Genomic DNA, 15,519 nt, shown 5'->3' on the forward strand with positions numbered 1-15,519 from the left:
CATTGTTCCGGGTCCTGTTCTCTAGAGCAGCAGAAAACAAGCTTGCTCCCTCCTCAATATGACATCCTTTCAAATATTTAAACAGGGCTATCATATCACCTCTTAACCTTCTCTTCTCCAGGCTAATTTCATAGTGTCAGAAGTCAAAATCAAAGTACATTTACTGTGGAATGGTTTAGCATTATTCACAGGGAAAGCTAAGCTGACATTGCACTGATATGTGATAAAGGCTGATCTCTGTTTCTGTTTCTGGACTGTATAGATAGTGTCCATGTCCTCCCTCTCTACTTGGTACATATCTCCAAATGATGCACACCATTGTCACATTGTCATCTATCAGTACAATCATCAGTTCTTTCTGCATCGGATGTCACTGTCCACGGAAATGACAGTCACAAGGGTTTTGGGGGCTGGTGTCATGCTACCCTCCCCACCTCGTAAGGTCTTCTGTGGTGGTGGCCGATGGCATTGGCATCAGTGATGGTGAGTTGCTCTGGATTTTAGTCTGAACTTTAAAGGAGCTACCCAAGCTGCAGAGTCAAATGAAAAAACACTCACCCGGCAAGCCAGAGGCTGATGTGGACCAAAAATAACCTGAAGGAGAATATGGACTCACCACTGAGTGACCTTGGGCAAGTCACACTCTCTCGGTCTCAGAAGATGGCAATGGCAAACCTCCTCTGAAGAACCCTGCCAAGAAATCCCATGATAGAGTCACCTTAGGGTTGCCATAAGTTGGAAACGACTTGAAGGGACAAAACAACAACAAGAATATGAGGATTCTAGGAGATGAAATCCAATAAAATTAATTTTCCAGGTTCTTACAATAAAAAAAAGGGGAAAAAGTGTCTTTGTTTAAGCCCCCAAAGAATTGCTGCAAGATGGACAAGTTTTGTCTATCTCTTCCTTGTCTGTCATGTCCTTTTAGAGGTTGAAAGCAGGGCCAATCTTGCTCTCTTTTATTTGTGACATTTGTATGCCACTGCATAACATGCAATCCTCTGGGCTGCTTGTGATAAACCACCCTAATGACAACTGGAATATGAAATCAAAGGCAGAGCAGAGTACAATAACAAAAGAAAAGCCGTAGTGCCTTTTAAAAAACTGTGCCGATTTAAAAACACGGAGCTCACAACTTCATGCGTTTAAAAGCTCACATGAATAGGGAGTTTTAGTCAGGTAGGGAAAAGACCACAGGGACTGCATCTGCACTGCAGACATAATCCAGTTTGACACCACTTTAACTGCCATGGCTCAATGCTATGGAATTTGGGGATGTGCAGTTTGTTGCGACACCAAAACTCTCTGGCAGGGAAGGCTCAATATCTCACAAAAGTACCAGTCCCAGAATTCCATAGAACTGAGACATGATTGTTAAAGCAATGTCAAATTGCATTCATTCTGCAGTGCGCCTGCAGCCTTTGATATAAATAAGAAGTGTGAAAGTGTGGTGGGTTCAGAGTCCAAGGATAAAACGATGTTGCTCTGGTATTGCACATTCTTTCCTCCCAAGGAGGACAAAAAGAGCATTCAGTGCTACCCATATTCTAATTCAGGACCTTGGATTGCTCCTTTAAATTTCAGACTCAAATCCGGAGTGGACATGGCACACCACTGACACAGATGTCACCAGCTACACCAGGCCCTGAACAAACTATTTCATCTGCAAGGAAGCTTTTCGGCCAGTGCCGCACGCACAACCATTCCCATCTGCTTTCCCAATATTCTGCCAGAACCATGGCAATATGGAAATAAACAAGGCCGGTTCCAAACGTGCATCAGCAGCGTTTTCTTGGCAACCGAGGAGCAGAGCGGAACTCGAGAAGCTGTCTAGGTTCCAAAAAAAGAGAGGAGACTGTGGTCAGGGAAGGCAAGAGACTCTGAAGGGAGTCGGAGGAGAATCTGGGGAAATTTCTTCTTCACTGTCCTTGCTCTTGCGGACAATTCAGCATGGGATACCGAGGCAAATGAGAATTAATGGAATTAGTTACCAGTATCTCTTTAGTTTTTTTTGTGGGTTTTGGGGGCTATATGGCCATGTTCTAGAAGAGTTTATTCCTGACGTTTCACCAGCATCTGCGGCAGGCATCTTCAGAGATAGCTTTTCTGAAGATGCCAGCCACAGATGCTGGCGAAACGTCAGGAATATACTCTTCTAGAAAATGGCCATATAGCCCAAAAAAGCCGCAGAAAACTATGGATGCCGGCCAATAAAGCCTTTGGATATCACTTTAATTTGGATATCAGTAGGATGGGTGGTAGCAAGAGACTACAAAGGCCATTGGCCTATCTCTCCCAGATCTTGGGGGAAATGGTCTTTTTTTGGGGGGGGGGAGGAACTACAACTCCTCAAATGCCTGGTTAGGGGATTCTGGAAGTTGTAGTCTCCCCAGAAGGAATTTCTCCATGCTCAGGGCCATTCTTTGGTTCATTGCTCATTCTTGGTTCCTCAGAGGATCTTGGGATTTCACGTACACTCGCCAGATCCCATCTGATCCTGGAAGCAAAGCAGGGTCAACCCTGGTTGGTGTACTTGGATGGGAGGCCACCAAAAAATACCACGTGCTGGAGGCTATATTTTGGGGGAAGGAACTGGCCAAGCCGCCTTTGAACAGTCCTTGCCTAAGAATAGGTGTACCCTATGAAATCCATGGCGTTGCTCAAAGTCTCTTGGGGGTTAATGCAGTTGCCTGGCCTCCCACAGTTGGCCATTCCTGGTACAGAATAAGTGATTGTTGCAGTGTTGAATGGGGATGAATGACTTGTAGAAGGTAACCTTCCAACTTCTGTGGTTAAGTGTGTGCGTGTGTTAAAGCCATTCATGGCCTGGGTCCAACCTACCTGCGGGATAGCCTTCTTCCGTACAAACCACCCCACACATTAAGGTCCTCTGGGGAAAATTTACTGCAGCCAATAAAGACCAGGTTGGCTGTGGTTACCCTGAAGACCTTCTCATCTGTCGCTCCCAAACAATGAAATGGCCTGTCGGAAGAGATCCGAAACATTACCAACCTTGACAAGGCTGTCAAGATGGATCTCTTCTGACAGGCCTTCCTGGAATAATCCACTCAGTTTCTTGTTGACATTGACCCCATACAGAATATTCTATGTACCCATCTCTTTGTTGTTATTTGACTGTTTGATTGTTTTAAGAATAATCTGAATGCCATTTTATTGTCATAAGAGAATTTTAACTGTTGTATTGGTGGCAGGGAAATGGTTTAATTTTATATTGTTATATTGTTGTATTTTTATCTTTATTGTAAGCCACCTTGATCCTGACGGAGAGGTGGGATATAAATAAAATGTGTTTGTTTGTTTGTTTGTTTGACCTTTGTCTCTAGGAGCACCAGTGACCCTCTGAAGTGGTACCTTGCTCAGATCACTCTAGGGACTGTCCCATGGAAGCACGCAGGTTGAAAAATAATTTTGCTGCAATGGAGTCCACTTGTATTTTCCCAAAGCTTCCATCCAGACCTCCAGCAGGCAGTAGGCACTATGCATCGATCAGTGCCAAATTTAAAGGTGAGCTCAATGTTTGGGGGGGGGGGATCACAAAGAAACTAGGAGCAAGAGAGAAACCCCAATGCCTCCCCAACAGCATCTTGAAGACCCCAGACAGTAACAGGGAATTACTGCTCTGTAGACGCAACTCACTCATCTTTGGCTGTATCTATCCTGCAGAATTAATGCAGTTTGACACTGCTTTATCTGCCATGGCTCAATTCTTGGATCTGTAGTTTGGTGACCAATTCAGCCTTCGCTGTCTGAGAGCTCTTATGCTACAACAGATAACAAATCCAAGGGTACCATAGGATGGAGCCATGATATTCAAAACAGTGTCAAACTGCATTAATTCTGTCATTTGTTGTAAGATGCTTTGGGCTTTGCCCCAGTATAACTCCATCCTATGTAATCTGAAGAATTAATGTTAACAGCGTTTTTAACAGTCATGGTTCAATGTTATAGAATCCTGGGGTTTGTAGCTTGTTGTGGCATCAGAGCTCTCTGACGGAGAAGACGAAATAGCTCACAAGACGACAAATCCCAGGATTCCATAGCATTGGGCCATGACAGTTAAAGTGATGTCAAAGTGCTTTATTTCTGCAGTGTGGCAGTAGTCCCAGATGCAGCCTAGCTAAGTATAAACCTAATTGGTAAAAAGGTGGGATAGAAACTCCTCCTCCTCTCCTTCTCCTCCTGGGTTTTTAACCAATGTTCTATTTGTGGTTCTGATTCTCTTGCAGGGCCAGGACCCGGGAAGTATGGCAGGCAACCATGCACTGGTGTTAAGGACCATGACTTTACCAAGTACACTGAGCCAGCTTACACCATGCGTTTGAAATCCAAAGCAAAAAGTAAGGCAAGAAAGGGGCAAGATGACACAGGTTCTGGAGGTTGTGGAATCATTTAAAGGGAGTCTGTATTCTGTGATGGTCAGACCTTTAGTGGTTAGTGCCCATTGACATAGAGCACCATTGAATCAGTTATTGAATCATGCCAACATGTTGGTAGAGCCAACTGATTCTATAGGTCTGTTCCATCCAGGACTAACAACAGGCTTGAGGCTGACATTATATAAGCAGTGGGTATTATTCATTTATTAGTTACCCAGATATTCTGACTTCATCTTATAAATTCAGAGTGGGTGCTGGATGGTCATCTGTTGGGAATGCTTTGATTGTATATTCCTATATAGCAGAAGAGGGTTGGATTGGATGACCCTGTCTCTCCCAATTCTTTGATTCTGCGATTCTATGGCCCCAGGAGAACCACTACACCACATGGGATGTTGCTTTTCTAAAGAGAAAAATGAAAAGATTGAGACTGATGAAGCATCAGTCAAATAAGCTGTGGGTCAAATAAGACGTGAAGACTTGGAGCAAGCCTGACCTGTCTGTACAGTGGACCCTTGTTATACGCTGGGGTTTGGTTCCAAGATCCACTGTGGATAACAAAATCCGTGGATGCCCAAGTCCCGTTAAATATAATGACCTAGCGAAATGGTGTCCTTTATAAAAAATGGAAAATCAAGGTTTAATATTTGAAATTTATACTTTTTTTGAACATTTTCAAACTGTGGATGCTTGAATCTGTGTATAAGAAATCCGTGTACAAGAAGGGCCGACTGTATTTCTGGACCCAAGTTGGAGATGACCGGGGATGGCTTCTTTGGGAGGCCAATGGGAGGGTTTTCTGAAAGGATGATCCTATTGATTCAAAAGAGCTTCTACCAGGCACACACAGCTATACCCCAGGAGAGCAGGCATAGAGGGAGGAATGCCTCAGATGCTGGCCAAACATTATCTCTGAGTGGATAGTATGACCTTCTCATATCTGCGAGGGATATGTTCCCAGAGTTACTGCAGATAACAAAAATCGAGGATAATGGTGAACCCTATATTGACAACAGAAGTTGACATCCAAATCTAGAGATGTGGCTCTCTAGATAGGGCAAGGCAAAATTATTTCTTGTAATCCCTAAAAAGTCCTGGCTGTCAGTCAGAGTTGATAATATTGGGAGAGATGTTCTTAAACAGGCCAGGAGGCCACTCTACAATTGACAATTTAAACAGAGGGTGGATCATTGTTTTAGTTGTGGGTCCCTGAAGCTTGGACTGGGTCGCTCTTCTGGTCCATTCCAGCAATAAGATTCTGTGATCTGATGATTTCTTTTTTTCCTTTGTAAGTGATTGAAGTTGTGGAGAGTCCTGGCCCCTGTTATTATGTGGATCCTAGCCTTTCGCACCTAGGAATATGGAGGCCAGCTTCGTTCCGTATGGCACAGGAGAAAAAGAGAACAAGTAAGCTGGAGGCTGGCTTTGTTATGTGTATAGGTCCTGGAGTGGTCACTATGGGCATGGATTGATCGTGCTGAGCAAAGGTGGCAAAGGGACATGTGACTTCATGATGCAAATCAGCCTTTCCCAGCTCAGCTGAAAAAGTTGGTTGGTCACTCCCTAAAATTATTTCTCCTTGGAAAGGAAACCTATGCCAAAGTTTAAAAGATTTCAAATATACCTTTGGAATTGGCAGTCAGTGGCTTCCATGTTATGGAAATCCACCCTGGGGTTGCAATACTAATACTAATACTAATACTTCTTACCTGCCTCTTCTCAAGGCCTGAGGTGAGATAAAGTATAGATTACAATACAACATACAAGTGTGAAGTCAAACGCTTTCATGGCTGGCATCCATAGATTTTTGTGGGTGTTTCAGGCTATGTGGCCATGTTCTAGAAGAGTTTATTCCTGATGTTTCATCAGCATCTGCAGCTGGCATCTTCAGAGAAGATGCCAGCCACAGATGCTAGCGAAACATCAGGAATAAACTCTTCTAGAACATGGCCACATACAAGTATCCATTAAACACATAAGTTAACACACATAAACACAGAATTAAATTACACATTAAAAACATCCACATTAAAACATACCACTTTAAAATGCAGAATTTAAAACAGACTGGGTCGGCCTGTTGGAAGAGAGAGGTCTTTAACTGCGTTTTAAATTCAGATATGTTTAGCTGTCCAATCTTTTCTGGCAGGTCATTCCACAGTCTAGGGTCGGCTGATGAAAAGGTCCTCAGGGTGACAACTGCCAATCTAGTCTTGGCTGGTTGAAGCAAATGTCCCCCTGAAGAGCTGAGTGTATGGGATGGATTATATGGGAGGAGGTGATTCCATAGGCAGGGATGTCACTAGGGAGTGCAGGTGGTGTGGTCTGCACCAGGTGAAACCCTTAGGGAGAATGACACCACAACTCCCTAAACATTTGCCTTTTGGCAGAAACAGGCTGTAGCATTCACCATCCAAAGTGACTCTAAAAGAGTTCAGGATTGACAAGCTCATTCTGAACAGAGAGAGCAGAACAGAGTGGTTCTTTCTCTGCAGTTAGATGATAGGTGAGAACATTTGCCTTTCCAGATGTTTGGGCCTACAGAAACTGGAGCGTGTCCAAAGGAGGGCGACTAAAATGGTGAAGGGTCTGGAAACCATGCCCTATGAGGAAAGACTTAGGGAGCTGGAGATGTTTAGCTTGGAGAAGAGAAGGTTAAGAGGTGATGTGGTAGCCCTGTTTAAATATTTGAAGGGATGTCATATTGAGGAGGGAACAAGCTTGTTTTCTGCTGCTCCAGAGAATAGGACATGGAGCAATGGATTCAAGCTACAGGAAAAGAGATTCCACTTCAACATCAGGAGGAACTTCCTGAGAGTAAGGGCTATTTGACAGTGGAAGACACTTCTTTGGAGATTTGTGGAGTCTTCTTCCTTGGATGTCTTTAAACAGAGGCTGGATGGCCACCTGTCGATTGAGTGTTCCTACATAGCAGGGGGGCTTGGACTGGATGGCCCTTGGGGTCTCTTCCAACTCTATGATTCTATGATTGTAGTGCATTGTAGTGCACAATGTGCAGTGCACAATATGTGGAAGGCAGAAGGTTCCTCCTTCCTGCTACCTCTCAGTGTTTTCTGAGTATCTGATCTAATAGTAAGTACAAGAAAAGATTAGAAATGTTCTCAACAACAAAGTTCTTCTTCAGACAAGCTGTGGGGGCATTTCTTTAATCTGATCAGAAAGGAAAGAGACTGCAAGTGTTAGAGGCCAATGGTCAATGAAGCTGGGACCATATTATCTTCCTGAGGCTAAGGGACTAGGAGATGTGGATGGTGACGCAAATGCCGGATTGAAAGCAAAGCCACTGAAATATCATCAGGGAAAAACAAGAGAGTTATGTAGCTTTAGAGCTGTAATCTAGTAGGTGCCCAGGTGGCTATGTATGGAATTAGTAGCAAGAGACAGTGTATTACAAGTGGAGGTGTCACTGGGGGTGTTACAGCAGCCAGGTCTAGCTTTGCAGGAAAGCCTCTTGGTCGTAACGGCTGCTAGGAATGAATCAGATATCCCCATAAATAAGAAACTGAGGTTTAATGTATCAAAGCAAGGCAGATGGGGGCTCCTTTTCCAACATGCCAAAAGGGTCAGGATGCTTTGCTGTGGATAGTTCTACAAGACAAGACTTACATTTGCAAAATGGCATGGGGCTGAGTTGAGGAAAATGTTGTTCTATGAATGACAAGTTCCAGAATCCTCAAGCAGCATAGTTTTATATAACATTTTTAAAATAAGTTTGTGCATAAAACAAAGTTCGTGCGCACTGAACCTTCTGAAAGCTAAGGTGTCGCTATCTCAACCACATTCAAAGTTTTGGTTTTTGGAATATTTTGGATTTTGAAATACTGGATAAGGGAGACTCAAACCTGAACAGGCTTAAACCTAAAGCAGATATCCACCAGCCCTCGCTGTTCAAAAGCTGACCTGAAGAGCAGTTAGCAGGCGTTTGGCTGCTAAGGTCAGAGCTTGGATTATTATTTTTTACAACATAAAAAAGCATGCTTTTGCTCAGTTTGACCTGGAAGGGAAAGGCCAGAGACACTGTTAGAAAGGCTAAACTGTTTCCTGGGAGAGAACGTGGCTCCATGGTGGAAGAGGCAATGAGGCATGGAGACCTCATGGCTATGTGGAAACCGTTGGCTGTGTGGGAAATGGCTTAGCAGATATGTGAGTCAGTGGTGCTTGTGGTGATGGTGGAGCTGGATCTGTTTCGCAGGGTAAAGAAAGAGCGAGGTCCATCTGTTGCCTTAGGAAAAAGGATGTAAAGAATCCAGGTACATCTTCTCATCCTTGAGGACAAAAGGAGATGTTTAAATGCTGAGGCTGGCATCCTGTTTGCCTACTAGAGTAGACTGATTCGATCACATGTTGAATGGTGACTCAGCATGTACATAAATCTGATGGGTCCCATGGGTCTACTCTAGTCAGGATTAAACATTAGGCCTGAGACACTCCCTTAAGAAAATGTGGGATGACTGCGACATTCTTCACGCTTCCGACCTTCTCCCTACTGGAAAAGTCGTATGTCCTACAACCTGTGTTTTGGGTGGAAAAAAAAATGTAAACCCACATTCTACATCACCTGCTTTGCATAAGACAATTGTGGCAATAGTGCCATGATTATGACTAAGTAGTATCAGTGAATACAGAGCCATTACAGATCTGCAACCCTAGGTTACAAATCTATAATTGCAGTGTAGAATTCATGACTTTGCCAACTGTGTACAGAAAATCTGTGCAACGTTATTGTACAGGGATATGTGTATTTTGTACAAAGCCCTCTATACCCTGTGCACATAACATTGCTTTTTGTGCAAGGAAGATTTCCCCCCCCTCCAAGGCAAGACCCAAGGTTTTTCTGCAAAGGCTTACCCTAATTCTTTTTGCAGAAAAAGCTCCAACGGTCTTAGGATCATTGTAAAGCATGGAGAAAAACATTGAAATGAAGATGCCACCCACAGATGCTGGTGAAACGTCAGGAAAAACTCTTCTAGAACACAGCCACCAAAACCCCCATAAAAATCTATGGGTGCCAGCCCTGAAAGCCTTTGACTTCACGTTGAAATGATTTGTTTTGCATGTGAAAATGAAACAAGTGCATGGGAATGGTTTGCACTTTCATTTAAGATATGCTTCCCCACAGGAACTAGCAGAAGAGTCGATTTATACCTACTACTACCACTACTATCATCACCTTTATTAAATACCCCACCTTTCCCACAAGATTGGGACTCAAGGCAGCTTACAAATCAAAATGTTTACAAAATAATTAAGAACATGCAAAACCCCAACACTAAAAATTGAAGTAGACTACTAACAGTGTAAAAAATAATTTAAAACTTTCATTTAAAAGGGATAAAAAGCAGTTCAAAACAGCACCATTTAAAAAAAGCAGCACCCTCTTAGAAGTGTTTTGTTTTATTTAAAAAATTAAAACCATATTAAAATGGCAATGGGAAATTCTGAGCACTCTCCGTTTACTCTTGGCTTGCAGACATAATTCCGACTCCTGCCCCGAATGAATATTATATTGAGAAGATACACCCAATCGAAGAACCAAATGCCCCAGCATATACCATAGGCGTACGGACACGCTACTGGGAGAACAGCCCAACCCCAGGACCCAACAGATATACCTTACCAGGAACACTGGGACCCGGCTTACCTGTCAAGCCTTCTGCTCCTTGCCTCTCAATGGCTACCAGCGCATCAGTGTGGAGCTATGCCAAAGATCCGATAAAAGGGCCCGGCCCGGCCATGTACACCATACCAGAGCCAGATGTGTACCTACACCGTCAGCCTGCCCACAGCATATCCCAGAGGTTGACTCCCTCTATCAAAGACAGCACACCAGGCCCCCTTGACTATAGTGTTGAGCTGGTCACTGCCCACAAACCTAGAGCTCCGCGGTTCAGCCTGGGGATTCGCCACTCTGAGTATGTTCACACCACTCCTCCGGTTTGCATTGTCAAAGAATGAAAGTTGTCCCACGCAATGTGGTGGGGATTGGTCCCATATGGAGATCCATCTCCAGGAAGGCCCCAGCCCCCCTTGGTTTCAGCAACCATGGTACAGAGGGATCCTTTTGATTTGCAACTAAAGTCATGAGACAATGGAGATTCCTATGAGCTTAGGTAAGATTTAGGCAATGGCCATGATCAGGCCAGAGATGATTTGAGCACCTCTGGATTTCAGGAGATCTTCTTTCCATGGTGGTAGGTCTATGCTTAATGTTGGCAAATTTCTTTTTCTGTTCTTCCTTATGCTTCTGTTATACACTGTGAGTGTTTAGCTTTAAAGTAAACATTTAGTGTAGTGTCAGCAGGATGGCAGTTAACAATGATCAGCATCCCTTCCCTTCCCCTGAATTGACTGTCTGTGGGAGAAGACTCCTGAAGAGAAGAAGGAAAAGATGCCCTCTTTCAGCAGCACTTAGATAATTCATAACCATTTAGAAATAATAAAGTGCCAATATTTGTTCCAAACCGCAGAAGTGCCCTTGCATTTTGCTATTCTTCTCTCCGTGTTCAGAATGAAATGTTTGCCAATGTAAAAAAGGAATTAATTGCATCAAAACTGGGCCAGCAGTAGGTTTTTGTGAAGCTGACATGACATAATCTACTGAGTCTTGTGCGGAGCAAATATGGACTGAAAAGAAGAGTACATGCCAATGGTTCCCAACCTTTGGTCCTTCAGATTATTTACACTTCAGTTCCCATAATCTCTGATTGTTGCTCAAGTTGGCTGGGGCTTCTGGGAGCTGAAGTCCAAAACAAACAAAGGTTGGGAACCGTTGATTTACATGAAGAGCCATTGTGGTGAACACATCAAGACTGGTGCTGTTCTAGACTGTTCTAGGTGGAGGCAGCAAGCATAGTTTCCCCATTCATCCAATTCACTCCCACAGTTAACATAATGTTGTCTTAGAACTTTTGTTCTGTTCCCCAGGATTTTTACCCTCAATGGTTGCAATCCAACATCACCCCAGCATAGCATAACTATCCACATGTGGAGATATGCTACACCAGCACTAGGTAACCTCTATGTAGAATAGCAACATTGCACAACTAATGACAAGGTGCCACTGTGAAACTCTGTGTGCAACTCCAATGTGAAATATGCAACCCTAGTGTGCAGTGTTGCTCTATGTGCGACTCCACTTCCACTGCTGTCAGCAGAAGACATTTATTGCACTATAGTGAATAATTGGCCCTGCATGTGTAATGCAGTTTACACATGTGTATTTCACTATCAGGAGGTCAACCTATATCTTTACAGAGCTATGTCATGGCAATGGATCACAGAGTTAAATGGGAGCTGTCCAAGGTTACTGATGCTAGAGCATCTTCCCCAACCTGATGTCTTCCAGATGTTTTGGACTGCTATCCTCATCAGATCCAGCTAACATGATCCATGTTAAAGGACCATGGGAGCTGAAGTCTGAAACATCTAGAGGATATCAGGTTGGGAAAGCTGCTTCAGAAATTACGCCACACTGGCTTCCTTCAGATGTGAAAGATGAGATTGGTGGACATTCGTAGGTACAACCCAGTACTACCATTTTTAATTATTTTGGGGCACATATTTGTTCAGGAGTTTATTACTGTATGTTTCATCAGCAAGATTGGGCATTTCTTACATTTTGGGTTCCCTGCTTGAAACATAGCTCTGCCGCCACTCATTTGTTAAACCAGTTCTGAAGGCTTTTGGCTGCTCTACTTTTACTTGCAAGGTGATCCTTATGGGTGGCCCAAGAAACCTGGATGGAAGTATATCATAGAATCATAGGGTTGGAAGAGACTGCAAGGGCCATCCAGTCCAACCCCATTCTGCCATGCAGGAACTCTCAATCAAAGCATCCCTGACAGATGGCCATCCAGCCTCTGTTTAAAGATCTCCAAGGAAGGAGACTCCACTACAGCCAGATGTTTCACTACCTATCTGTGTTCTGGCTAGGCCAATGGGAGCCCCTCTTAGCATGTATAAAAATATGAAGTGGGATGCTAAATGAGAATGAGATGTTACCTTCTTAAAACAGGTCTTTCAGAGAATCCCTGAGGTTTACATCTATGTTTACATCTTGAAAGATACTGGAGTTGCCAATATGCTTTGACCAGTGCAAGTGTTCTCCAGAAGGTGGCAGTACGGTCCTATGTTTTCTGCAAATCTCCAAGAACGATATCTATTGGCTGTTCCAATGCTTCTCTTTTCCTTTAGGTGGCAGCTTTCTGGCAAAAAAGAGAAGGTGGAAAACACTGCCACAGCTCTTGGAGACAGATTTCAAAAGCAAAGGGATGGATACATATATAATACACTCTCCAATATACATGCACACACATATTAATGTGGAAAAGGTCTAAGGCATGGCTTACTGCAGTGACAGGCCAAGTGAAGAAGAGAACTGTATATCCTATGCAATGCCTGTGTATAAGTATCATATCTATGCAAGTAAAACCCACCAGGCAATATCTATGCACAGGATTCACATGCTGTCTCATGGATATCCTGGCTAGCATCATGCTGCCGTCACATATATCAAGTTTGCTTACATGCAAAATTGTAGATTGTTGGCCATTGTGCAACAGACAGATTCAGTTCATGGCTGTGTGATCAGAGTTCCACAACTCTTAACATCTCCCATGGACCTAAATATTTTTGTTCCAACTACATTAGAACCACTAAATCAATTGGATTAACTGATGTGTTGATTCACCATTCAACAGTTGATTAACTGGGTCTACTCTAGTTGGAACATACTAACAGGGTTACAGCCGTGTAGATGCACATTCTTGGACGGTGCATAACTATTTGTCAATGCCTTCAATGCAGAATTTTATTTACTGGGGTTGCAGAAACAGTCTCTGTGCATTTCCCACTCAGGAATGGGACAATAAGGAGACACAATGGCAGATACACAATCAGTTGTACAATGCAGATATTTAGAAGAAGGGTATGTAGCACCACCATCATACCACTATGCTCACAACACATGTTCTAGCTTTCCTGGGAGAAGTATATATTCCCAGGCCATTGTGAACCTTAGTTTGCACACCAGGAACCCTAGAAATGACAACCCCAAGGGTTCCTTGTGTCTGAACAGTACTGAGTTGCACGCATTCTTCTGATCTCAAAATAACATGTTCATGTCTGATTTTTATGTCCGGTCACATTTTAATTTAACATAATACCTCGACCCCACTCTCAGTGCTAGAATGTACAGAATTTTCAGCACACATTAGCACAGGTATAGTAGCCAGTTTGCAAGCAAGACTGACGTGTTTCATCATTCAGAATCAATTGTTACAGTTGGTGGAAAAGAACTCAGCTCTGCCTGCAACAAACCACACTTTCCAGAATTCCATAGCATTGAGCCATGGCAGTTAAAGTGGTGTCAAACTGGATTATTTCTCCAGTGTGGATGCAGCCATGAACAAACAAACATGCCACAGAGGTATCGAGTAGAGTTGCCAGGTTGGTTGCAGGACGAGGCTCCTGTAACTTTAATACTGAGATGATCATAGAGCAGGATGATGTATCGTAAAGCTTGGTCAAGCAGGATGACAATATCTCCCTCACCTTCCAAAATCCAACTTTCAGTAGCAACCATCTCCTCCCAACATGGCTTCACTAGTAGAGGTAGGGAAGTGTGGAAGAGTGTGACAACAAGAACAGAGCTGGGCATTCCTCCAGGCACCCTTCTTCCCATGCCTACCACTAAGGCAATAACCATGTTGAAGGGGGGGAAATGACTGCAGCTACAATTTGGGGTTCAGAAAGTGAGGGAGGACAAGTACCTTTATCCTGCTTGATGGAACTTCCCATACTTCTCTATGACATCTCCAGGATTAAAGTCATAGGAGCTCCATCCCATATCCATCACATATCCAACCTGTCAACCCTAGTGTTGACCTGAATTTAGCCTTTAAAAAAAGGTAAGGGTAGTACGTTGACATGATGTCTACTCGTAACCGACTGTAGCGGGCAATGCTCATCTCCGTTACTAAGCCGAAGACCCAGTGTTGTCCGAGGAATGCTCTGGTGGTTATGTGGCCAGCATGACTTCACCGAATGCTGTTACCTTCCCACCGAAGTGGTACCTATTTATCTACTTGCACTTGCATGCTTTCAAACTGCAAGGTTGGCAGAAGCTGGGACTAGTGATGGGAGCTCACCCCATCATGCAACACTTGGGCCTTGAACTACCAGCCTTTTGATAGTCTTTTTTTTTTTTAATTTATTAAGTTTAAAAAATACATCAAGAGAAAAAAAAAAGGGGGGGGGGAACCACTACGAACATACATACAATCACATATAACTTGTAACAATCTAACTTTACTATAAACTATACAATAAAACATATGTCATAACCTCCTACAGTATCTCTCCTCCCCAAATATCTAAACCAGATTCTATATCTATCCCTCCTCTTCCCACCTTAGACTCTTCCTATTAAGTTCCATCTTTCCTATTCTTCCTTATATTTCTTCCTTACCTCATCTTCCACTCTCTCTACTTTCTTTCTCTCTCTACTTCTTTCTTTCTAACCTACCTACTCTTACCTTCATCACTTACTAAATCCCACCTCTCCTACATACTCCTTCTAACCAACTCAAAAACAAAACAAAACAAAACAAAAAAGACTCTCTTTCTACCTTACCTAACATAGTCAGGAATTCTCACATATCTTCTCACTCATCCCCACATTAAAACCCTTAACTTCCACCACCATTGATTAATAAGATCGTATACTCTCTTACCACATAGTTATCTTCCTTCAAACTAAGTCAGTTCACAAGCTTTTAACTTTGGATGATAACATTTTTTCTTTCTCATATTCAAAGTATGATTAAGAAAAAAGAAGAGAAAATACCACTATTTCATTAAAAATGAAAAAGGTCAGTAAATATGCCTATTATAATTCTAAATCAAGAACGCACCGATTCTCTTGTACTTCTAATCCAAGCCTATCTCTTCTAACATTATTATAATTACAATCCATTCCATAATATATTAATCATAGCTCCCAGATAAAGACAAAGTATATTTATAAAATTATATCACCCCATTTCTTCTTAATATATGTTAGTACTTTACACCAGTCTTTCGAGTTTGAATCCCAAGAGTC

General features: G+C 42.9%; 1 protein-coding gene across 1 annotated transcript; it reads left to right on the top strand.

The window, feature by feature from the left end:
- The first annotated feature begins 3,437 nt into the window (after positions 1 to 3,437).
- ODF3L1 (outer dense fiber of sperm tails 3 like 1) lies at positions 3,438 to 10,373 on the top strand. Its single transcript, XM_042473997.1, has 4 exons — positions 3,438 to 3,525; positions 4,248 to 4,358; positions 5,691 to 5,804; positions 9,889 to 10,373. The coding sequence occupies exons 1-4, from the start codon at positions 3,438 to 3,440 to the stop codon at positions 10,371 to 10,373; spliced, it is 798 nt and encodes a 265-aa protein (XP_042329931.1).
- Positions 10,374 to 15,519: the final 5,146 nt, after the last annotated feature.

Source organism: Sceloporus undulatus, chromosome 6 (assembly GCF_019175285.1).
Source record: "Sceloporus undulatus isolate JIND9_A2432 ecotype Alabama chromosome 6, SceUnd_v1.1, whole genome shotgun sequence".
In the NCBI taxonomy this organism is placed as follows: domain Eukaryota; kingdom Metazoa; phylum Chordata; class Lepidosauria; order Squamata; family Phrynosomatidae; genus Sceloporus; species Sceloporus undulatus.

Coding starts and splice junctions, on each gene's coding strand:
- ODF3L1 (XM_042473997.1), top strand. CDS start 3,438: ATGGAGTCCACTTGTATTTTCCCAAAGCTTCCATCCAGACCTCCAGCA. Junction 3,526..4,247: donor GATCAGTGCCAAATTTAAAG/GTGAGCTCAATG, acceptor ATTCTCTTGCAG/GGCCAGGACCCGGGAAGTAT. Junction 5,805..9,888: donor ACAGGAGAAAAAGAGAACAA/GTAAGCTGGAGG, acceptor CTTGGCTTGCAG/ACATAATTCCGACTCCTGCC.